Source organism: Gnatocerus cornutus, chromosome 1 (assembly GCF_029298725.1).
Source record: "Gnatocerus cornutus isolate USDA-ARS CGAHR chromosome 1, icGnaCorn1.1, whole genome shotgun sequence".
In the NCBI taxonomy this organism is placed as follows: domain Eukaryota; kingdom Metazoa; phylum Arthropoda; class Insecta; order Coleoptera; family Tenebrionidae; genus Gnatocerus; species Gnatocerus cornutus.
Genome location: NC_142233.1, coordinates 29,263,975 through 29,287,899, shown reverse-complemented (window position 1 = coordinate 29,287,899; position 23,925 = coordinate 29,263,975). Strand labels below are relative to the sequence as shown.

Below are 23,925 nucleotides of genomic sequence, written 5' to 3'. Positions count from 1 at the left end.
TTACTTGAGATATGGATGGTTCTATTGTCCTGGGCGCCCTCTTGTACCTGCTGCATAGTGATATTTTATTCCTTATTTATTTATTCCGTTTTTAGGGTGTGGGGGTGCAATTTTGAGAGCAATTGAGTGAGCAATTGAGGATGGGTCAACTTGGTCCTAAAGATAAGGGTACGCACCTGCCTTCATAAACTTGAAGGTTTATTATGGGTACGCATGCAAGACAATTCCTTTGAGGCAATGTCATGGTATATTTTTAGAATAGATGTATTGATATTGATTTCTTAACAGACACAGCTAAAAACAATGTGTGTATTCTTTTTGGGCAATGCTATGATGGATTTTTGATCAAGTGCATTTAGATTAATGATGCTTTGTAAAGGGGCCGCTACAGTACCACCATGCATCTTGGAAAAATAAATAAATAAATGAAAAACAGTAACTTTGCACTAAAATTTCATAGAATTTTATGTAAATAAATTGTGATCAACGTCGTGTTACATTTTTCAAACAAATGGATCAAATTAATTGCGACTTTTTATTTATTCTCTACATGTTCATTAAGATGCTAATACTTTGCAATTATAGTTTGTAATTGTTGTTTTGATATATTTTTTTTTAAAAAAAGCTTGTTTAAAAGTAGGTACATACAGTCTCGAATAAATATGCGTCTTATTCAGTTTGTCGCACTTAAGTTCATATCTATTTTTTTTTTGCTCAAAAGTTCAAATTCGAAAATTTTGTTCAATTTGTCGAATAAATTTAATTCTAAACAATTTTTCTTTATGATTTTTATCGAAATTCCCCATTACACAAAAAAAAACTGATTTATGTTGAAGAATAAGAGGCAAGAAAGCCTCGTCTACGTAAATTTCACACACACTTAGAAGAGCAAGTGAGTAAAAGAGTAATTTATTGTAGGCTTGATGATTCAACGAGACATTTTCTACTTTTTTTATCGTTTCGACTAGTTTTATAATAATTCTAGTCTTTATATTGTACTATTTTGAGTCGTAAACATTATTGTCATAATGATTCATGTCGCGTTTTAAATTGTTAATTTTTTTATTAATAACAAGGACGTTAGAAGTGATAAGAAAAGGCTAAAAACTCTTTTCTGAATTTTTTAGTTTTTGTAGGCAGATACTAATATTGTGAGTTTAATTCAATAGTTTTACGCAACAAAGATCCAAGCACTATCGTCTTAAAATGGTGATCATGGCCATTTAAATCTTAATTTTGCCGGTTCTATAGGGCAGAATTAATAACCCTAATGTAACACCTTAGTTGTAAGAATTTCATAGATGGTTTTATAGATGGGTGACACTTTTAATCTGCTAATAACGTGAAGAGGTACTAGTCATTTGGTATTCAAAATAAAAGAAGAGTACATTAAAATTTTTTTTGAGAGTTAGATTTTTGTTGTATTACAAATAAAGTTGCTTTGACAAGTCCACTGGCAAATTTATTTGGGAAAAAATTATCTTCTCTTAAAAATTGCCTGAATTGCCCATTTAAACGGTTGAACAATAACTTTGACCCTTTTAAAATGCATTAATTTGGCACCAAAAAAATGCAAAAGAGCTTAGGTATTGTTCTAATTAAACTGTTGTCTTAATTATTAAGATCCTTACGTATTTAAAGTCGAAAAAAAAGTCACAAAAAATTAACCTAAAATAAAGAAAAAATTCACAAGAAGACGTTGCTACACTATGAACGCAATAACTAAACTGGTAATATCCGAAACTGTCATTTATAGGTGTGTTTTTATCACGGTTTTTGTCCATTAAAACTTTTTTTTAGGTAAAATCGCAATCAATTTGTGAAAGTGATCATTAAAATTTTTTTCTTGAATACTAAAACAAGATATTTTAAAATATTTAATTTTTTATTTTAATTTTGGCCGAAAATCCAGTGATCACCTTATATTTGACACTAACGTTTGTGACAGAAATACTTGAGCCAATTCAACATGATAACCGACATAACTGCTCTAGAAAATCTACTAGTACCCGGTGAAGATGCCCTTAACGTTCCACCCGAAGTATCTGAATTCTCGTTCGCTAAATCGTTCTTACAGAAAAACAGCACCGCTACTGGCGCCAATCTGTACGTTTCAATTTATTTTAACTTCATCTTTTATCTATATTTTAGTTACGACCATTTATCTGAAGTGTTAAACAAGATCTTAAGCGAACGACCGGAAAATGTTATCGACTTCTTTGAAGAATACAGTCGAAAAATCAAAGAAAAACGTTTTCACCCTTTGACTGACCATTTAGAAGACATTTATGTCTCCCCGGGAAGATACCGCATGGCTAATAAATTAATGCAGCTACTTAAAGTAACACCTGATTTCTCTCTTCACTCTTAAACAAACTGTTGCAGCCGCTACCACCTGAAGAACCTTCCACTTTAGACCCTGAGGACTCAGCTAAGGCGGATATGACAAAGAATAATATGTTCAATTTGTTGCATTACTTTGAAATCACCGGTCTTGGGTTACCAAAGACGGAGATGTACTGTTTGACTCTTTCGATGAGACAGTTAATTCGAACGCAACCCATCGCGGAAATTAGATTTTGGGGGAAAATTTTTGGCATGCATAAAAACTACTTAGTTTTAGAAGCCGAACTGAAAGACGAAGCTTATGTGAAACGGAATGAACACTACACCGAAATCCAAGAGGACGAAAAACCAGACGTTCTGGATCATCTGGAGGAGATAAGAAAAGACCAGGAAGTTAGAGGAGAAGAACCCTCCAAACCATGGGAAGTTCTCCCTCCACTTCCTGTTGTTGCTTACCAAGAACCACCTGAACCTCCATCCGAACTTTCCGGTGTTGGAGCAAATAAGAAGGTTTATTACGTTTGTAACGAAATCGGGGAACCATGGTTTCAATTGCCCGATGTTACTCCTAAACAAATTCGAGTCGCTCGTCAGATCTACAAGACATTCACAGGAAATCTCGATCAGGAGATTGTATCATATCCCGTTTTTCCAGGGAATGAAGGAGAATACCTGAGAGCACAAATCGCCAGGATCTCCGCAAGTAAGTCCAAACAACAAGAATGAACCGCTCATATTAGTTTAGGCACCCACATATCACCTTTGGGTTTCTTCAACTTCGGAAGTGAAGATCTAGGTGAAGAAGAAGAGGAAGCAGAGGAAGCCCCAGGTGGAGAAAACAAAACGGAAATCAAAGAAAACGCAAAGTACGATCCGGTACCAATCAAAGATCTCACTGACAAATCCATGATGTTTTGGGTGCACCATAACAACCACATTCTCAACCAAGGTTTGAAGTAATACTATTATTCCTCTGTTTCGTTAATTCTTTCATTCAAGGTCGTACAACGTGGTGGAACCCCAATCCTTTACCTGAAGGCATGGACGAAGAACTGGGAGAAGCTGAAGAGGCGGGAGCTCCTGTAGTAGCAGGTCCTGAACCAGAAACAGGCCCTGCGCTTCTAACCCCTTGCTCTGAAGACATTACTTTGGATGGAGTACCAGCGTGGTCTGTGAGATGTTCATCTTCACTGACCGAAGAGTTCGCTGTCGCTCTTGCACGGTCTAATTTCTGGCCGGGAGCTTATTGTTTCGCTACGCAAGATAAACTGTTTCATAATGTTTACTTTGGTGCTGAAATCTTCACATTTTGTTAAATTTTACACTAATTTTACAGGCACCGGTTTAAAATCCATGTCACCAAATTTCTCCCCTATCCCTTTGAGTCCTGTGGAACAAGAATATCCCACAGGTCCCGAGATTATGGAAATGATAGACCCATCAGGAGCCGAAGAGGAAGCCTGGAGAATTGCACACCTCCCTAAGGAAAAACCCCCACGATTAATGGGAGAAGAAGAAGAGATCGAAGAGGAAGAAGAAGAGGAGGATGAAGATGAAGAGGACTAATTTTTGTAACGTTTATTCAACATTTTCCAAATGTAACTATTTTCGTAGCGTTTGAAGCTTGGGCGCCGAAAGTTTGACTTTTCCTGGAAGATTTCTAGCTAGTTGTTCGTCTTTGACTGCTTTAAGTAAATCTTTTTCTCTTGGAGTAATTGTGCGGTCTTTTAAGAACATGTTAACCGCTGTCTTAGCGGCTTTGCCTCTACGACCTGTTCCTGGAGTGAGTTTTACTTTAAACCTGAAAAAAAAAATTGTGGTTTCAATTTACAATAAACGGAAACATACTTGTAATTTGACAGAGTATTGTAAGGAGCAACCACAGGCACAGCAAATAGAAGTTCATCATCGACCAAAGGAATTCCAGTTAAAGAGTTAATCATGTCTAATTCCGCTTGGACTGTTGGCTCCTCGTCCTCAGCTCCTTCTTCTGCTGCAGGCTTTTCCACTGGAGGCAGGCGTTCTTTAATGATTTTCGGTTCGGGTTTTTTGGGTTTCGGGACGGAGTTTTTGTTCTTCTTGTTTTTCTTTGGTTCTTTGCCTGTTCCCGCAGACTGAAGAATATCCATTCTAAGCTTGCGCTCCTCCTCATCTTGATCCTTATATTTTTCTTTAATTTTCTTTAATTTACTCTTCTGTCCTCGTTTTGACGATTGTTGTTTATCTTCTTTGAGTTCGCCTGCAAATAATTCTTAGCCACGAATTAACGGAGAATGGAAAAATACTTTTAAACTCGACTTTCTGCTGCTTATTTTTTGATTCAGAGTTCCCTCGACTCCTTTGATATGGCCTTGCAACAACAGGTTGATTATCACCTAAATAAACGACAGTTTCGTTTTCGTCCAGTTCGTCATTCTTTATCACAGGCTCCGTCAAAATGTTTATTCTAAAAGAAAGTGTGAAGATCAAAGAGTACAGAGACGAATTCATACTTGGTTCCCTCTAAATGTTGAATCTTTATCTGAGTATCCGGAAATTTGCTGTCGCCTTCATTGTCTGAAGAATCAAGGTTTTTAGTGTTTTCTTTTTTTACGTCTTCGTTCAGAGTGTTCGCTGTTTCTTCTTTATTTTCATCATCACTGTCGTCCGGAATTTCAACTTCCTCCTCTTCTTTCTCAATTACTACTTCTTCTTCGCCTAGAGCGACGACTTTGCGTTCGTCTTTATGTTTTTCAACACAACTTTCTTCTAATTTGAATAAGAAACTCAGACCTAATATCAAGTATGATTGAGGGAGAAAATTCTTTTTGCCTCTTATCATGAAACTACCGCTGGAAAGATACTCTCCTGTTGGGGCCGTCTTGCTCACTTGCTCCCCCCAAACCCAGTATGCGTTAGTGACCACTTTGGCGTCCCAAGCGACACTAAACAATTGTTATTACACCACGTTACAAAAAGTTAGTTTTACCTGTAGCAAATTGCCATCGTTCCCGCTTCATTCAGAGTTTTAGGAGGTACAGCTTGACCCGTCGGGTTTTTAATGACAACGCTGCTGGCGCCGTGAACATCAGCATGGACGTAGACATCGGTGGGCTTCATGTACCTTTTTACAATAAGTTCGTTTTGCTGCTGGTCTCTTCCGGCGATGACAAGGTAGTTTTCAGAGCTGACAAACCAAAAGAACTTCTCAAACCAGTAGACTTTTCTTGCTTTGTTTATGTTGGTGATAGTTTGGACCTGCAAATAAAAGGTGACAATGGAATGTCTTAAGCTCGTTATCAACACTTACGTCTTTCAACGTCTGCTTGGTCTTTTTCTCGGCGGATTTAAAAGCCTTGCTCTGGGACTCGATGGTTTTTTGTTGTTTCTTGGCGGCGTTTCGCTTTTGGTCGTAGTACCGCCTCCCGTTAGCAAAAGCCGATAAATCTAAATCTACATCCACCACCATTGGCGGTATTGTGTCGCCGTCCTCTTCGTCTGAATCATCCGCGTACGGATCTGTCAAGTACAAACTTATATGATTTGTATCCAACTTCAGTTCTTTAATGTGTTGCGCAATTTCGTCTCCTTGTGCCGCTGCTTCTTTAACTAACTCCGTTAAATCCGGCCATGAAATCTAAAAACTCAATGTAATGTTAGTCGCAATCGCAGCATCACGCACCTGAGTGGCCAAAGCTGTTTGGACTGCCAAAATCGCCTGATCAACCAACTCCTGATTCCGTGTAATTAGTTCCGCTTTTTGTTTATCTACCTCCTGAGTTTTTTCCAAGGCTAACAATCTTTGGGAATGATCTTTTTTAACGTTCTCTAGTTTCTTCATGGCTTCGCGTTCTTGTTGTAAAGCTCTGAGTTCTAGTTTTTGACTTTCCAAAGTGGAAAAGAACTCATCTACTGCCACGTTGAAAGAATTAAACTCTTTAAAGGTCCCTGACTTGTGCTGTTCAAACAGGTAAGGGTGGAACTCCTGGTTTGAGTAGTAGAACTCTTTTTCAGTTTTGTCAGGGACTACTCTTTCTTCCACTTTTTGAATGATGTAGCCCTAAAAAATTTCAAAGATCATAGATTCTGTTGGTTTTAAACGACAGTACCTTCATGACTGTACTTTTAGCTTCTTCAAAGAGTTTCTCGGCTTCCTCAAGAGCGCAAAGAACTTTATCAATATCATTTTCTATAGAGAAGCTTTTACCTATTTTTGTACTGTTTGGAAAACCTTGTCTTAAAAGAACATGCTCAATAAGAGGAGGTCCATACTCTAAAAGACTTGTTGAGTTCACATGTCAAAATAAAAGAAAACTTACCGAGATTAGGCACAAGTACTTTTTTCAGTTGATCCCCATTCTTCCCTTTCTTCAAAATCTCAACTAGTTCCGCCCTTGACACTTTAGTGCTCACTCTAGCCCTATCCTGAGGATATTTTTCTCTAACTACAAACTTAAACCTATCCCCTTCTGTGTGGGGCCGCAGCACATTCAAAATTGTAAACTCATAATCTGTTAAGATAATATTTCCCTTGTCATACAACTCCAGAATCACATGAAAAGCCACCTCTCCTGACCCAAACTGGAGATCAATAATCCTATCAGTTCCGATTTGTTTCAAATACTCCAATCGCTTATTCTTTAGATGTTTGCGTAGCTTCATGCTAAAACCTGAAGGAGCGATGTTTTTGGGCCACTCAAAACCTGTCTCATGAATGCGATTGCCTGATTCAAGTAAAATTACGCATTTTTCTTCACTCCGTTGAAGCCTGATTAAGTAGGTTTTATTGTCGATGTCGTAGACGTTGTTAACTCGCATCCCAGTGCATCTGGGGGGCTATACAGTTAGAAAATAACAAGAGGTGTTGACACTTACTTTTGGAGTTCTGTGACTGTGGAGAGAATATCGAAGGTGTTGAAACGAGTCTTCATTTTAATATAAAATTGGAAAACAAATTGTTGCAACAATTGTAATTATACAGATTTGATTATGACAAGGTATCACGTTGACAGCAAAGGCATGGTAATGACATCTGTCAACTGCTGACAGAGGTGGAGATCTGAGGTTAGGGCTCAGTTTTTTTTATAGAGGTGCCTCTAGATGTTTAATTGAAATCCCCTGTTATTGTTGAAGGGGTGGTTTAGTGGATTGTACTAGTTAATTTCCCAATTCATGTTGAATCGTGTTGACTTTTTGATGAAAAGTGTGACACTGTCAGTATCGATTCCGTTTTTATCGGCATGGCGCTGATGTTGAGTTCCCTTTTCTTCAATTTTCCAAGTCCTAGGAAGATTCTGTCTTTCTCATTCCCCCAGTTGTGTTCTGTTCATGTAGGTGTTCGTTTGTCGATCTTCGCCCTGTGAAATGTTCGTGAATTAATGCTATTTTGTGATAAACATTTATTTTTCTCAATGGAAATCGATATATTTACAGTATAAAAAGCAAACACGATGGTGGAACTAGACTTTTCTTCTACAAGTAAGTGTTTTTTTCACAACATGCACCCCTATTGTAAGGGCGGTTTTGACATTTACTAAATTATATCAACCAGTATTTTTGCATCATTGTAGTTTTGCAAAAAAAGGCGAAATTTTTATTTTTTGAACTACCCAAACAGGGGTGATTTTATTTCTCTGATCATCAGCTAATGAAATAATTGATGGGCTCGTTTGGTGTTTTACATTGCCCAGGAGGGTTAACAAACATTTCGACCTATTTAGTTAAATGGCGGAAAAGCAGGGGTGTGGAAAAAATGTTAATGTCAATTTATTTCATGAGACACATGTGGGGTGAAAGGTGTGCTATTAACGGGCGTTTTCAGGATGTATATTTTATTGGAAAATTTAATTTTAATGAGCTGGATTTTAATAATTTTATCAGTTATCAATTGTTGATTGGTTTGCTTGTTTTTGGATTATTTGGGCTCTGATGATGATGACCGACTGTGAGACTTATTGATTTTGCTCTAAATATAAACAAACATTGTTTGGGAATTAGTAGCCTACAGGGTCAATTTGTTGTCTCGATTTTGGGTATTTATAGAAACGTTTGCAATTTGTTGTTTTTTTTAAATTGTGGGTGTTTGGGTTTATAATATCTAACATTATATATTTTTTTTACAATTTTGGTAAAATTAACTGCGATTCTTTACAGCTTTTAGCGAAGCGTGCATATCCAATTAATTTTATTCATCGAAATCTCATTAAATGTAATCTAATATAAAGACACACCATGTTTGATGGATTGGAGTATTAAATTATAAACAATTTATGTCCTAGAGATCAAATAACGGCATTTTAATAAACGATCATGAATTTGTACCCGAAGCTATTCGAAGCTGCAGCGAATCTTAGATGATCGAAAATTTATTTCCGAGATCCGTAGACACATCTGCTGGATTGTTTTTGTATCAATTTCCTATAAATGTAATTACGTTTTTAGAAAACACATAAAACATTTCGAAATCTCACAAGCAACACTGAAAGTTCAGGTAGTTTAGATAAATTCCAGTTGAAAGCTGCTTTGAAAAACACAGCAGATGTTTCCGACACGTGCCGGCTGCCCCAAAGGCTACCACCATCAACTGGTGCAACCTTTCAAAGTTTAATCTACTTCAAAAGCAGCAGGTATTAAGATACCACAAAGACGTGAAGAATTTTAGGTCATTTAGCTGGGGTATTTCCTGGCGAAATTCGATGATACAGAGGTTCGCAGAATTTTTTGCTGATTGGACAAAAACTGGAATGGAAATAGATGTCTAAAATTTCGTACATTTAATTTTGTTGGGCAGTTCCTTTCAGTCATTTTTCTGTATCTTTTCCAGGCGCGATGCCCGACGATGGGGTCCCCGACATGACCCGTCTTACCATCCTCGACGAAGAAGTCATCAACAAGAACTTAAAAGTGCGATACGAGAAAGACCGCATTTATGTATCCTTTCACGCATTTCTTATTCCGTTTGCATTGAAACGAAAATGATTTTCTGACGCGGCAGTGCAAACCCTCTCCCAATTCTCATCGATTACCAATTTGCATGAATGTCATTGTCATGATTGTAAATTATAATCACAGATTATAATGTTGCGGATATTAATGACGTGCGCTTGTAACGTCATCGTCATCTGTTCTTGAAATTCTGGTATGCACTACCGGAACAGAACCTTATGATTCAACCTTATCGGTTTTTTGACCCATAAAAGTCCATTGATCGTTAAATGCCGAGATATTAGGGTGATTCATGCGAGAGAAAGGTGAATAATTTGGGCAATATTAGGTAATTTCAGTGCGATGGCTGAAACAAATTGGAGGACATTTTTTCAGCTTGGCGTTTATTTTTTTATGACATTGAACTTATTCAACAATGAGACTGAAAATATTGCGTATTTTGCTTATGTTATGCCGGCAGCAAAAAACCAACGCACATACTGAACATATGTGGATCGTAACAAATGTTATATGAATCCCAATTCCAGCCATGCATTGTGTGTAAATCCACCCTTAATGATTCACTGTGCATCATGAACTGGTTTCGTTTGGGTTTCCGTATGACGTCTCCCTTGTGAGCCGACATAAAAGTTTTTTGCCGGCATTTATGTTGTCAAGTTAACGAACTTAAGGGTGTCGATTGTTATGCTGACAAGTTCAAGTGTAGGAATGTTTGCTATTAAGCTAGGATATATAATTATAGAATGATGTGATAATTAGAGCGAGTTTTATATGAGCTTTTATTGTCTCTAATGAACACATTTCATTAATTTTTGATTTAAAGACTTCCCATTGTAAAGAGTAAAGTGTAAAGTTCGTATGTTGAAGTTGCACCAATTTTATGTTGTGGGAAATTCTGCGATGAGAAAGTCTTGTTCACACTTTTGTATATTTGTAGATAAAGTCCTTATTTTTTATTTGATTTCCCCGAAAGTTTCTGTTTGTTCTATTACGAAATTATACTGCTTGTCGATAAAATATAATCCAATATAACTTACTATTCAGTAAGTACAAATTTTCCGCGAAAGTAAAAAAATAGAAAATAAAATGTCACTGTTTTCATTTAAAACTATTATAAATGAGAACTTTCAGGGATGGCTTCAAGAGTATTAGGAAGTAGCTACAAATATCGATAACAGCCGCGTTGAGAGTTTCATGAGCATGTTTTTCCCACTAGTGATGCACAAATGCTAATGTATAATTACTTACACAGAGATGATAATGAGTCAGGAGATGATAATGAGTTTTGGTTCATAAGGAAGATAGTTAAAATTATTTATTATGCACTAAAGTAACGCTCAAAGTTTAATATTTGAATCTAATACGAAGCTATCATCATAAATATAGAGTTTTTCATTGTAAAATAACTCATGAACGGCTCGAGCATAAAATTATCGCAGAATTGTCGGAGATTCGTTTAAATTCCGTCAGATATTAAATTAATCTTTCTTGTTTTCTTGCATGTTCAAGTTATTAAATGTTTGTGTAATAACATCGCTTTATATCATTGCAAACATGCCCCAGGATTTAAATGCAAGAATTATATTCTAGCATTCTTAAATTATTATTTTTTATAAAATATTTACACAGATCGGTGCCAAAACTTTAACAGTGCGACATACTGTAAATGATGTATGGGTCTAATGATCGTAGTCTAACCGTAAAAGAACATGCGACCACTGATTACCTTACCGAAATGTTAAAAATTCCGTCCAGTTCTTCGAAATTAAGAATTCGATGAGGACCACGAGAGATCATTCTGTTTCCAGAAATTGGTGCGACAAATACTCCTCGTTGGAAAAAACGGCGATTAGGGAAAGTTTTGGTAAACGCGAACAGCAAAGCGACCCACACACTCCTCGCGCTTCACCATAAATAACTAATTATACATCAAAGGTTAATAAATAATTAATTAATGATTATTATTATTATTGTTTATTAATGTTTGTTGTTCATATTATGTGCCATTTTGCGTCAGGAATATTAGACAATCATTCCCGAACGAAAGATGGCAGTTAACTAAAGTATCTATCGGTAGGTAGTTATGTAAATTCTGAATGCAAAGTGCAAAAAACTTATCTGATTCTAAACAATGATCTTTTTTTGCAAAAATTATTTTACTTATTTATGAGTGATTTATTCTGGAACAACCAGTTATTAAAGTACTCTAGTTAGTTCATTTATGACTGGCCAAAACCGAGAATTTGTTATTAATAAAATATGCACTATATGAGAATGATCAAAATAATAATTTCATGTTTACATAATTAGAATAATTGGGCCTCAAATTAAAAAAAAGACTAATTCATTACTTAAACGTGAGTGGACATGCATTTTGCCATTAAACTTTTAACAAAGCGAATTAATTTTACAGTCAAAATAAAGCAATTTTAAAATAAAAAAAAGTTGTAAATAATAAATTAATCACCCCTCGTTAAATGGATGAAAGGAAAATTTCTAAGCTTTTGTAAAGTTAATGCTAATTACTAGTCAACATCTTATCGCAAGGGTATAAAGTACGTTTTTGTTATTAAACTAAAAAGGAACTTGCAATCAGTCCCATTAGTGCTGTTTACATATTCGATTAAATCAAAGAGGATAAACAATTAAATCGTAAAATAAATAAATAACCATTATACTAAATTTCAGATAAAAGCTCAACGACAGAACTGTAAAAGAATTCTTGATAAATAAAGTATAAATAAAATTGCAACTACATAGAAAATTAGATAGTACAAATTATTTGTCAATCAAACCCCAATCCATAATCTCAACTTTCATATTTTGCCAAAAAAAACTGTAATTTCAGCATGCAAATTTTTATCTTTACGGAAATTGCAATATTTTAATTTTCCAAACAATTTAACGTGAAATTACTGTGATGTAAGACCACGTTGATAGCAACTTTACATGGTCTGTAATTACTTTAATAACCTTCGTTTAGATGAGTATGTTACAGATACTAATGGTCTTTATTGCTGTTTCATAATATTTTCACGATAGACTTTAATTTTAAGACTGGTTTAATAACTACAATAAAAAGATTTTTCTCTCTTCATTGCCGCTAAATTATTACGCTCATCTCGACTAAATTCATGTATTATTTATTTTTTCACCATTCTATTTAAAGCCCCACGGAAATTAATATTTAATTAGATCAATATTGTGGGTATATGAACCCAATTAATAAGGTCGTTCTTGACCCAGATTGTTTTTTTCACCTGCTTTGTTCCTGTCGTGGTGAAAAACAAACAAGTAGGTATTCTTTACACACTTTTCTTCATAATGAAAGTGCCTCCAAGAAACTATATCTTGCGACAGCACTAGATAAAAGGACGTTGCTTCCACCGACCACTGTTAAATTGTTTACCACCAGTAGAGACCGGCCGGACGTCTACTTGTTTTCCTTAATTAGATTTAGACATATACAGGTTCGATCCTCGTCGCAGTCAACCCTTACAAGGACATTGACATCTACACGCAAGTAAGAATTTTTTTTAAATATATAATTAATATGTAACACGGGAGATTTCCGGGCATTGTGCTTCAGTAACCTCTGCAGACAATTTCGTGTTTAATTTTGCGCTTTAATGTTTTACATCCGAGGAAGAGTGTAAAATCAGTTTCATTTCCCAGAAAGTCTAAAATGCAACGAGGATGTCTCGCGGCTTTATTGCGGGGTTTATCTTTACCGGTTCATGCCCCTGGAATATTTTGCTTGGTATTTATAGAAGAGTGAAATGGTGGAATATTGATACTGCACCAAAAATCTGTCATAAACCACAAGCATTCAGTAATAAATTTTTAATAGTGTTCACATTTCGCCGTTAACACCACATTCGCTAAAAAATTTCACACTTTCTAATACTATAATTTACTACGGACCTGGAGGAAGTATTTATTTCCATCACAGTGGTGAAACTGGTCCATTTACCTAGAAGGTAAAACAGGTGAATTTTTACTGATACAAACAAAAGTAGCTGCAGTGTTTTTGAATAATCATGTCTGCAGGTGTAAGAGTTGCAGGTGCAGTCATGACTATCATCAGATCTTTCTTGTAAATATTCCCAAGAGAAAACCGTGACGCATTTCCTTTTCTGTAATATAGTGCCTAATTACAAAATTCAGACGTTACCATTATTACAAGCACTAGGCGTAACAGATTTGTCGTTCCCACATAATATCCATAGTTAAAACAGGCACAGTTGTGGCTTAAGAAAATCTCTCGGTACTTTTCCATTTTTCTATCGCAAAATTTCCTCTTGCGGTGTGATAAGACAAGTTCCCTTTGATAACTTAAATTTGCAACTATACCGGATATCCGCCCAAGGCCACAATAATTCAACAACAATCTTATTATTGGTACGAAGAGATGAAGACGTGACCTAAGTGAAGATAATGCCCCCGCCTACAGCAGTGTTTATTATTTAAATGCACCGTATGAGGAAAAACGCCGGTAATTAATATTCCAAACACAGGTTCAATAGGAATTATATTTGTACCCTATGCGTGCTTGGAACTTCTATTATTTTTAGATCAGTATTTATCCATGCTCATCTCTGGAATGAAATTCCACAAATAAGTTAATTGTTTCTAAATGAACTTGTGTCAGAACCAAACAATTCTTTTACGATAACGAAGTGGGTATTATAACTCTTGTGGAGTTTCGTTTCACCCGCATCATTGACATTGTCTTGGTGGCCACATCGTGATGAACAAAGAGGTGGTATTGAAATGCCTGCCAGCAAGCGTTTATGAGCAATCGGATAGTTCATTCAAGTTAACTTTTTATTCATGTCTCTGTCTTGTTTTGGCTTTGGCACAGTTTATCTTTATTCGTACGCGTTGGGGTGGCCACCGCCTTGATCAATAAAATCCCTCGGTAATATCAGCCAACCCCTTCTCGCATAACCTATATATTACGTTACGCCGAGCAGACACATGTGGCGAAATGTTGATGAAAATCGAGATTTCATTGCTTTTTGCTAGACGAAGAATTATCCGGCAGAAATTTCACCTTTCCGCGATTTTTTTTAATTATTTTCTCCCTCCGCAGCATTATGTAAACAGATACCGAGGAAAGAAACTAGGGGCCCAAGAACCACACGTCTTTGCGTTAGCGGAAGCAGCATATGCGTCCCTCCAGATCGACACGAACGGAAAGGGGCACACGAACCAGAGCTTAGTCATAAGTGGCGAAAGTGGCGCCGGAAAAACTGAAAACACTCGTTTCATTTTACAGTATTTATGTTCAGTCACTAGCGGGGTGTCAACGTGGGTGGAACAACAAATCCTAGAGGCAAACACAATTTTGGAAGCTTTCGGTGTGTTGATCCTCTAGCATTTTTACATTAGTTACACTGAACGATTCCAGGCAATGCAAAAACTGTACGAAACGACAACTCTAGCAGATTTGGCAAGTTCATGCAAGTTTGTTTCGACTCCAGATGGATGATAGCGGGGTGTATTATCCAGGATTATCTCCTGGAGCAATCGAGGTTGACTTTTCAAGGGCCTGGAGAGCGAAATTATCACGTTTTTTATCAGTTAGTTGAGGGAGCAAAAGTGAGGATTTTCAGTTTGTCGTTATGCTCTTAACACTCTCTTTCAGAATAACAAGGATCTTGCGACGCAACTGCATTTAAAAGATGCGGGCTTTTACAACTATCTCAATCAATCGAGTTGTGCGAAACTTGAAGGCGATGCTCGAAGACTGGACAGTTTACGATTGGCCTTCAATGTCCTGCAAGTCCCAACACCGATGTGCAATGGAATTTTTCAAACCCTTTCCGCTATTTTATGGCTAGGAAACTTAACCTTCGAAGACATAGATGGAGAAAAGTGCCGGTTATCAGACCAAGATATCGAGATTTTAGGAATCTTATCGAATTTGCTAGAATTAGATATAGACTGTTTAAAGCAAGTAGTTCTTTTAAGACAGATTAACGTAAGAGGAAATATCACGGAGATCCCTTTAAAATTACAGGAAGTGTGTTAAATTTACTTGGTCGTAAAATTTTAATGTCTCCTTTCGATTTCAGGCAAGAGAAAATCGACATGCTATGGCCAAAGCTCTGTATTCACGGACTTTTGCCTGGTTAATCAATCACATCAATAACTGCACAAATCCAGGACAGGACTCGACGAGATTTTTAGGCGTTTTGGATATTTTTGGCTTTGAAAATTTCGCCGTCAACTCGTTCGAACAGTTGTGTATTAATTACACCAACGAGAAGCTGCACAAGTTTTTTAATCACTACGTCTTCGCGTTGGAGCAGGAAATTGTAAGGTGTATTAACAATGATTTTAACTCTATTTTTGCGATTTTAGTACGAACAAGAAGCGATTCAATTTAACCACATTTCTTTTACCGACAACTCCTTGTGTTTGGAGTTGTTGGAAAAACCCCCTCGGTGCATCCTTAGGTTGTTGTCGGAGCAGTGCCACTTACCTCGAGGTTGTGATGCTTCCTACATTTCGAATTTACACTCGGAGTTTGAGATCCACGAGAGATACGTTAAGGGTAAAGTGAGCAATAAATCTGACTTTGTACATGACCCGTTTCTTTCAGGAGAAGACAGGAGACGGTGGGAAACAGAATTCGGGATAAAACATTACGCAGGGAGCGTGACATACTGCGTAAAAGGGTTCGTTGATAAAAATCGTGACGTCCAACAAGATGTCTTTTTCGATATAATTTCTCGGAGTAAACACGAATTTCTGCAAGAGTTATCGAAATATCAAGACTTGAGTAATCATACTACCACACGCCAGCTGAGCAACGGTGGGACGACGGTCTCCAGAGGAACCAGCAAAGGGAAACCAACAGTCTCTGATACTTTCCGATACCAATTACAAGCTCTTGTTGATGTCCTGCAGTCCACGACTCCATGGTACGTCCGCTGCATCAAACCCAACAGCAAAAAACTTCCAAACGATTACGATACGAGTCTAGTCTTAGATCAGTTGAAATATTTAGGAATGTTAGACATTATACGTATACGAAAAGAAGGCTTCCCGATACACATGACTTTCGAAGACTTTGTGACGCGGTATCATTGTCTTTCTAAAAATCGTCTTCCACCTGACATGCTTAAAGCATGTCGGGACCTTTTGGAAAGCCATAATTTACCAAAGACTGAGTGGCAGTTGGGGAAAACCAAAGTTTTCATGAGGTCGCACATACACGAACCTTTAGAAGACGCCCGAAACAAGATGGTAACTTCAAGGGCCATCCTCATACAGAAAGTTTACCGGAAGTACACCGCACGGAAAGAATTTTTGAGGATACGCAACGCTGTCTTACGAATCCAACACGCTTACCTCGGTTGGAAACTACGAATAGAATTCTTGAGAAAAAGACGCGCTGCTATTGTCATACAGAGTCATTTGAGAGGAGTTTTCGCGAGAGAAGTCGCAGCTGCTTTGCGTGAGATGAGACGAGTCGAGGAAGAAATGAGACGCAGAGAAATCATGGAGGAAGAACGCAAAGCAAGAGAAGCAGAAGAGGCGCTAAAGAGACAGGAACAACAAGAAGAGAGCAAGAGACTAGAAGACCTAGAGAAGAGTGAAAAGTGAGTTGTATTGTCGTGACTAGTTAGAAAACTAACCTTTCAATTTCAGAGCGGCGGAACAGGAAATCGCCGCCCTTTCCCACATGGCTGAGCAACTGAAACCCCGCCTCAACGAGCCTGTGACGGAGTCCGTCGACTTGGATAATCTCTTCGCGTTTCTGTCAGACGTACAACCCCAAAATCGCAACCAAATCATCGACGAAATCGGCGAAAAAATGAACGAGCTGGTTGAAGATCTAGATGTTGAACTGGAGACTGTGATTCAGCAAGAACTTGAAGGTTTAGCGTTAGAACAACAACAACCAACTCCTCCAAAACTAGCTCTCCCGACTCTTCCAGAGCCTACAGGACCTCCGCCGCCTCCACCTCCAGCTTTCCAAAACGCTCCAGAATCTCCTCAGCAAGAAACCAAAGACATTACCAGCAATAGTGAACCGATTTATGAAGCAGTTCTTCCAAGGGATGACTCTTGCGTGTCACCGCCCCCATTGCCGGCACCCCCGAGATTGCCGTCGGAGTCGCCGAAAGCGAGTCCACCGGTGTCAAGGCCTAACAGTGCAGTTGTGAGTAATTTTAAAGTTCATTTTTCGACGTTTCTTGTGTTTTTAGCCGCAGGCTTGGAGATATAACCACGAACAAGAAGTCAGTAATGTGGAGAGAGAACAAAGACGTAAGTGTAGAGTCGAGAAAAAACTACAAGAACTTAGTGAAACCAGCGAAAGAGAGAGCTCCGTTGAAGAGACATATCACGACATGATTGAGTTTGCTGAAAGTTACTTCAACGCTCATGAGCGGAGTCCTGAGGGAACCATTATGGCGACTTTAACGCGGAAACGGCCGAGTACGGAGATGATCCCCAAGTGCGAAATGGTCACCTTCTACAAAGGGACTTCCATTCCGAGCTCCCACATTCACATGTACGATCCCGACAATATTAACATCGCATGCAACATTTTCAGGGTAAGTCTTGTCTGCTGATTTTAGAACGAGGATGTTCAGTTTGTGGACATTATATAATTGATTTTCTAAGCAAATTATGCAATTTCCCGAAAAGGGGTGATATAATTTGGCTTTATGAACAGTTAAATATATTCCTGGACCACCCTAAATTAATAATTAGCACATTCTGAGCAAAACCGCGTTAAACGAGCTTCACTAACTTAATTAGTAAAATTTCTCCACTAATGAGAATTCTTCTAATTAAAGGACTTGTGCAAATACATCCGCGGCGAAATGAACGCCGAACGAGAGCTTTTGGTAATTCAGACAATAATAGGCCATGCGTTGGAACGTGAGGAAATTCGCGACGAAATACTCGTCCAATGTATCCGCCAAGCGACTAACAACCCCAACTTGGAAGGTACCGAGCGCGTGTGGCTTCTCCTTTGTCTTTGCGTCGTTTCATTCCAACCATCTAAACTACTACATCGTTACTTCGTCTCATTTCTCAAGAAAAATCTCGCCCAAGGCGGCAAAATATCTCAATATGTTCAATGGTGCGTAGACAACTGCAATAACACCAAAGTAAAAGTTCGCGAGCACCCGCCTTCGTCTGTAGAAGTCGCCGCAATGAAACGTTTAGGCACAATAGTGTGCAGATTTTTCTTCCTCGATGGGAGGACGAAGGCTATAGATGTGCATCCGACCGATACAGCAGGGGACGCGGCGAGGAAATTGGCGGAACGACTTGGGTTGCGAAATCTTGATGGATGGGCTATTTACCAGAGTCGGCCTGATGGAGAAGAACACGTTCGTGCTCATTATTATCTTTACGATGTCATCGCTCAGTGGGAAATGTAAATACTAACGTTTTTTAGTTACCATCTAAATGAGAATTTTAGGAACCAGAATAAGTTGACACCACCTACTGGACTCTCCACGTTGGGTCGCCGCAGCGGGACCACGCTAAGTGGGGGAGAAAATCGGTTTATCTTTAAGAGGAGATTGTTCAAGTCGAGTCGCGAGTTAAGTCAAGATCCGGTGGAGGTGAATTTGTTATACGCTCAAGCTGTTCATAGTGTCGTTAAAGTAAGATAGCCCTCTGGATTTACCATCATTGATAAACTTTTTCAGAGCGACGACTTCCCAGTTACTGAAAAAGTGGCTTTACAGTTGGCTGGTTTACAGGCTCAAGTTGCTTTGGGCAATCCTAAGGAGAACAACAAGCTTGAATACTACACCGACATTGATAATTATCTTCCGTACAGAATCAGCAGAACTCGAGGGGACGACGTTTGGGTGCCTATTATAGCCCAAGCACATAAACAATATGGCGCTAACCGTACAGAGCTCACCGCCAAAGCTCTGTACCTTTCTTGTGTTATGCAGTATCCTCTGTATGGCAGTACCATGTTCCCGGTGACTTACCGAGGCTACTGGTCCTACGGAAACTCTCTAATTCTTGGTGTTAACAGTGAAGGAATTATGCTCATAAAACCGGACGATAAGTTCGTCCTCAACGAATACCGATACCAAGAAGTGGAGAGCATTCTTTTAGATCCTAGTGACAGTTTTATAACGATAACACTACAACGACATCTAAGCGAGAACAGTCATAAATGCTTCGTGTTTGAGACGGCACAAAAGAATGAAATCGGGTCTCTTATTGCGAGTTACTGTCCGAGTTTAGCGGCGTGGCTGACTGAAAATGAAGCACCACAGAAAAGAGTGAAAGGAATCACCAATGAAGATAGAGTGAGGCTTTATCATAATCTTGTTAACTGCCGAAGAGCCTTAGTAGATCATGAGATACTACGAAAACCGACTGATTCTTCTGGAAGCTTCCTTAGAAACACTTTACGGAGGCTCAGTAAGCACAAATTAGACAAACTAAGACAAGAGCATGGAGGTGACACTGGGGAAACCTACAAAGGGTTTCATTACGCGTTCTGGGCTTTCAGTCGACAACAGTTACCTCAGAGTATTAGCAGGTTACCGGACCAAGAAGAACAGATAATGTTCCAAGTGTTCCAAATTATATTAACGTATGCAGGGTTGGGACAAAATGGTGAGACAATAAGAAGAGTTGAAGACGAACACGTGTCTCTACTCCAAACAATCCTGGAACGCTGCATGCGCAAAGAATCTCTTCTCTGCGAACTATACCTGCAACTAATTAAACAAACCACTGATCATCCTGATCCGAACTCCCGTGTTAACCTCCGCCACTGGGCACTCCTCTCTTTAGCTTGCTCAGTTGTTCTTCCTCCCAACAAAGCAATTCGCCGATACCTCATCGCCCACTTGAAACGTTGTAGTTCTGATTACGTCACCGAAGAAGGTAAATACGCGCGATTTGCCGAAAAATGTCTTCTCAAGACTCAGGGAACAAGACGCCGGCAGTGGCCACCGTCGCGGGAGGAAATTCTATGCACAATAAACCGACGACCTGTTTACGCACGCTTCCACTTCATGGATGGCCAGTACCACTCCGTGGAGTTCCACCCATCAGCAACAGCGAAGGATACCTTAGAGATAGTTCGCGACAAAATAGGTTTAGGATCAGAGGCTAAAGGCTACGCCATCTACGAAGTCCTCGGAAACTCTGAAAGGAGCTTGGCGTCTGAAGAAAAAGTCGCAGACGTGATGGCTAAATGGGAGAGGTACAGAGCCGCCACGGCCGCCAACACTACGAACAACACAGGGACGGCAAAACGAGCCAGGCCGCAACATCACTTCTTTTTGTTCAAGAAGCACATTTTTATGGATAATTACATTAATTTGAATGACCCTGTGGAGAAAGAACTTCTGTACCATCAAGTGTTGCATGATCTGAGAACGGACAGGTTCCCCGTAACCGACAAAGAAGCCGTAAGTTGTTGATGTTGACTAAAATCGGTGTAACTGTCTTCGCTTTTAGATGATGCTGACTGCTCTGCAAGCCCAATTGGAACTAGGCGACGTCAACGAACAAATCCACGACTACCGTCCTATCGCGTGTCACTGCCTCCCCGCGCGATTAGTCCCGATTTTACCACACGACGGAGTGGCTATGCACCACCAATCCTTACGAGGGATGACACCCTCCGAGGCGAAACAAGCGTTCTTGAATCTGATCCAAAGCTGGCCTTTACACAAAGCCACAATTTTCGACGTTATGGTAAGTGTGAATTGTGAATTGTTCAGCATCATCTGAGGATTATTTTACAGCAATCTTTCACTTCCAACTGGCCTAGGGTCCTCTGGCTCGCGGTTGACCAAAAAGGTCTTCATCTCCTGGAGCATCGTTCAAGAAACACACTTTGTACCTACGACTACGCGAGCATTTTGAGTTACGCCCCCGCTTTGAACTACCTAATGATCATTACAGGGAGCGATAAGAAGCAAAGTAAAGTCATTCTAACGACCGCTCAGGCGTTCCAAATCGCCACTTTGATTAGAGAGTACATGGAAGTTCTCCATGGCGATGCGGTCGAGATCAGAAGAGCTCAAACACCAAAGAGTCGACCAGTTAGTGCTCTACATCAGAACACACCACTAGTACCACCACAGCCTAGCTAGAAAAGGGTTACTTTCGCGGATCAGGTGATGGCGGCGCATTATTAAGGCCCATCTGACAAGTATTGCCCAGAAAATGGTCCTGGATGAGAAATTGCCACTAAATCAATTCGAATACAGAAATTTTAGATGTAGTTTCTGGTGATACTTGTGCTGATCCGCGAAATCTGTTTTTGCGCAAAGTTATCTACGTGTTTGTTTTGGGAAATTTTACAGATGTTTCAGATTGTTAACATATGCGTCTGGCTATTTGGATAGTCGGACTTTTTTAAACCGGAGAGTATTACCGATCAATCACTGTAAATTATTCAGTGCTACTGCAACATGACCATAGAATATAAATTCGTGAAAAGACTGAGCTATAGGAAAGTACTGGTCATTCGTTATTTATTATGGTCTATACAATACGTAGCCTCATTTACGCAACTAGTCAAAGTGTATATAAGCTGATCAATTTTAATTTGTACAGCTGTTAAATCGCAATTGTTTTGTATTATATAGCTTCGTATACAAACTTTTTTTAAATAATGTGATATCTTAATTTAATTGTCTATTTAGGTTTTGTATGTAATAACCGTTGTGCGTTAAAAAGTGTTCATCACTGCCTCTTAATTTTTACGAGTTTTTTCATCCCGTTGAAATCATTTCACAGCGACAATGCCGAACGACACTTTTTAACCCATTTATATAAATATCATACAAGTGGTTTATATAAATGTAACATTAAAATATTTCAAAGGACCTGTAATCGTTCAGCCGTTTGATGTCCCTTTTCCTTTGAATTAGCGATGCGTGACCCAAACTGAAGCGCCCTTTTTTGAAACGTGGCGGCATCTTTGAGACCTAAGTGATGCGCCAAACTTCGGAGAAAAATTTTCTCGCCGATTCCTTGAGGCAAGCCTTTTGACGGAACAGTCCTGAAGAAAACAATACTCTTTAAATTCCCTCCAACAAATGTGAGTTTACCTATCCCAAGAGCTTAAACTTCGGACAAATTTCACCACTTCTTCATCTAAATACGGCGTTCGGAGTTGTCGGCCATGGTCTGAAACAACTCGGTCATCTCTAGCCAAGTTCCTGTGTGGTAAATTCTGCCAGTCTTCTTCAAGGACTTCATGTAATCCTCTCCAGTTGTTTTTCTCGAAGGCTGCTCGGTGTCTTGAGTAGCCACCGAAGAGTTCATCTGCGCCCATTCCTACCAAGAGAGTCTATTTTTGAAAATATTGTCAGTTCTAGTGAGGAGTTTACTTACCCGGCAAGGTGATCTGTAGTCTTTGGAAACTCCTCTACTAGCGAACCACAAAGCGCATCCTAAGCTATCATCCAAGATTGAATTCAGAGGGTAAATTAAATCAGAGATGCGCTCCTTTCTCCACGAATCTAACTCTTCTCTAGTGACGTTGACCTGTACGAAATTCCAAGTCCTCCGAGGACACAAACTTTGCAGTTCTTTTAAAGTATCTAGTCCCGTCATTCGATCAGGAGCATTAAAACCGTCTTTTTCAAAAGCTACGTTAATCAAGTCAATGGGCCGCGTCTCTTCAACAAAACTATGAGCTAAAAGAGCCAAAATAGCGCAGTCTACGCCTCCAGAGAACAAGAGACCAGTTATTGCATGATTGCAAGCGTAGTGTTTAAAGCAGTTTTGGCAGAACTTGGGTTGTGTTAGAATGCGTTTTTTAACACTACTCGCTAAGAGGTCTCGCAATTTCGTAATTCGATCTGAATAAATTTGGCAAAAATAATCCAAAACATTCGATGATTTTAATATTTCGTTCAATACCCTCGTTTGAGCTTCAGTTGGTTCCGCAAAAACTCTACTTTCCATGAATTCGACTTGTTCACATGAAATTTCGGTGCATAAAAAAGTTTCCAGCTCACGCTTTTTGTCGTCAAAATTTTTATTTCTCCTCCGCCACGGAAGAAGTTGCCATTGCTTCGTGCCAAGATCAATAGAAAATATTCCTGTACATGGCAACTCTATGAAACTAAATTTGGTGCGTCGTTTCGCGACGCTTGTCACAACCAATTGACTACCATTTTTACCAATTAATAAACTGCGTCTTCCAAAAGCGTCGCGTCCGAAATAGAGTTTATTGTTCTTCAGGAAAATAAAAGCGAAAGGGCCTTGAAATTGGCTCAGAGTATCAATAATATTGTCCGCGCTTTGTAAAGCCTCAAAAAATATTTTAGTATCCCCATTTTGTCTGGAGACTGAACATTCATCAAAAAGGTCGCCATTATAAATAAAAACAGCGTCATCGCTTTTTATCGGTTGAACTGTTAGAGTTCTTCCTTGCAACCACAGAACACTGGCTGCAATTAAAAGATTGCAGTCTTTTGATGCCACGAATTCAGTTTGAAGGGAGTTGGGTCCTCTTTGGGCAATAAAATTTTTAAATACTTTAAACTGAAATTTATTTATTATTTCTTGTAAAGGAATGGGAAACAAACCTCTTCCAACAATGATTCGCGGCTGTTTTGGTCCCCATTTGAAGATAACACGCAAAAAATACCGCACATGCTATAATTTTAGAGGTTAGAT

At 38.8% G+C, this 23,925-nt stretch overlaps 4 protein-coding genes across 6 annotated transcripts; 2 read left to right on the top strand and 2 right to left on the bottom strand.

Annotated features, from left to right (window-relative positions):
- Positions 1 to 1,915: 1,915 nt before the first annotated feature.
- On the top strand, positions 1,916 to 3,912 carry Rsph4a (Radial spoke head protein 4a). The gene is made up of 5 exons (XM_088043357.1): positions 1,916 to 2,341; positions 2,386 to 3,049; positions 3,092 to 3,295; positions 3,346 to 3,636; positions 3,683 to 3,912. Exons 1-5 carry the CDS (start codon positions 1,970 to 1,972, stop codon positions 3,910 to 3,912), a joined length of 1,761 nt encoding a protein of 586 aa, XP_087899483.1. The 5' UTR covers positions 1,916 to 1,969.
- Clbn (Nuclear export mediator factor NEMF homolog Clbn) lies at positions 3,910 to 7,570 on the bottom strand. The gene is made up of 10 exons (XM_088043316.1): positions 7,201 to 7,570; positions 6,645 to 7,153; positions 6,435 to 6,598; positions 6,008 to 6,385; positions 5,636 to 5,962; positions 5,315 to 5,583; positions 4,839 to 5,270; positions 4,632 to 4,792; positions 4,195 to 4,585; positions 3,910 to 4,147 (listed from the first exon to the last, which is right to left on the bottom strand). Exons 1-10 carry the CDS (start codon positions 7,254 to 7,256, stop codon positions 3,949 to 3,951), a joined length of 2,886 nt encoding a protein of 961 aa, XP_087899442.1. The 5' UTR covers positions 7,257 to 7,570; the 3' UTR covers positions 3,910 to 3,948.
- A 73-nt stretch (positions 7,571 to 7,643) lies between these two features.
- Myo81F (unconventional myosin 81F) lies at positions 7,644 to 22,121 on the top strand. Of its 3 annotated transcripts, XM_088043303.1 has the most exons (17): positions 7,644 to 7,803; positions 9,149 to 9,255; positions 12,731 to 12,793; positions 14,366 to 14,633; positions 14,684 to 14,874; positions 14,921 to 15,298; positions 15,351 to 15,593; positions 15,640 to 15,832; positions 15,881 to 16,883; positions 16,933 to 17,162; positions 17,223 to 17,446; positions 17,493 to 17,843; positions 18,090 to 18,679; positions 18,725 to 18,911; positions 18,957 to 20,693; positions 20,743 to 20,982; positions 21,033 to 22,121. In XM_088043303.1, the coding sequence occupies exons 1-17, from the start codon at positions 7,776 to 7,778 to the stop codon at positions 21,381 to 21,383; spliced, it is 6,384 nt and encodes a 2,127-aa protein (XP_087899429.1). In that variant the 5' UTR covers positions 7,644 to 7,775; the 3' UTR covers positions 21,384 to 22,121. The 3 variants fall into 3 exon arrangements, with proteins under 3 accessions (XP_087899429.1, XP_087899422.1, XP_087899414.1); XM_088043296.1 differs by having other exon boundaries at positions 16,933 to 17,446; positions 17,499 to 17,843; XM_088043288.1 differs by having other exon boundaries at positions 16,933 to 17,446.
- Positions 22,050 to 23,925, bottom strand: LOC148181409 (asparagine synthetase domain-containing protein CG17486). The gene is made up of 4 exons (XM_088043327.1): positions 23,835 to 23,925; positions 22,633 to 23,790; positions 22,347 to 22,588; positions 22,050 to 22,297 (listed from the first exon to the last, which is right to left on the bottom strand). The coding sequence occupies exons 1-4, from the start codon at positions 23,901 to 23,903 to the stop codon at positions 22,114 to 22,116; spliced, it is 1,653 nt and encodes a 550-aa protein (XP_087899453.1). The 5' UTR covers positions 23,904 to 23,925; the 3' UTR covers positions 22,050 to 22,113.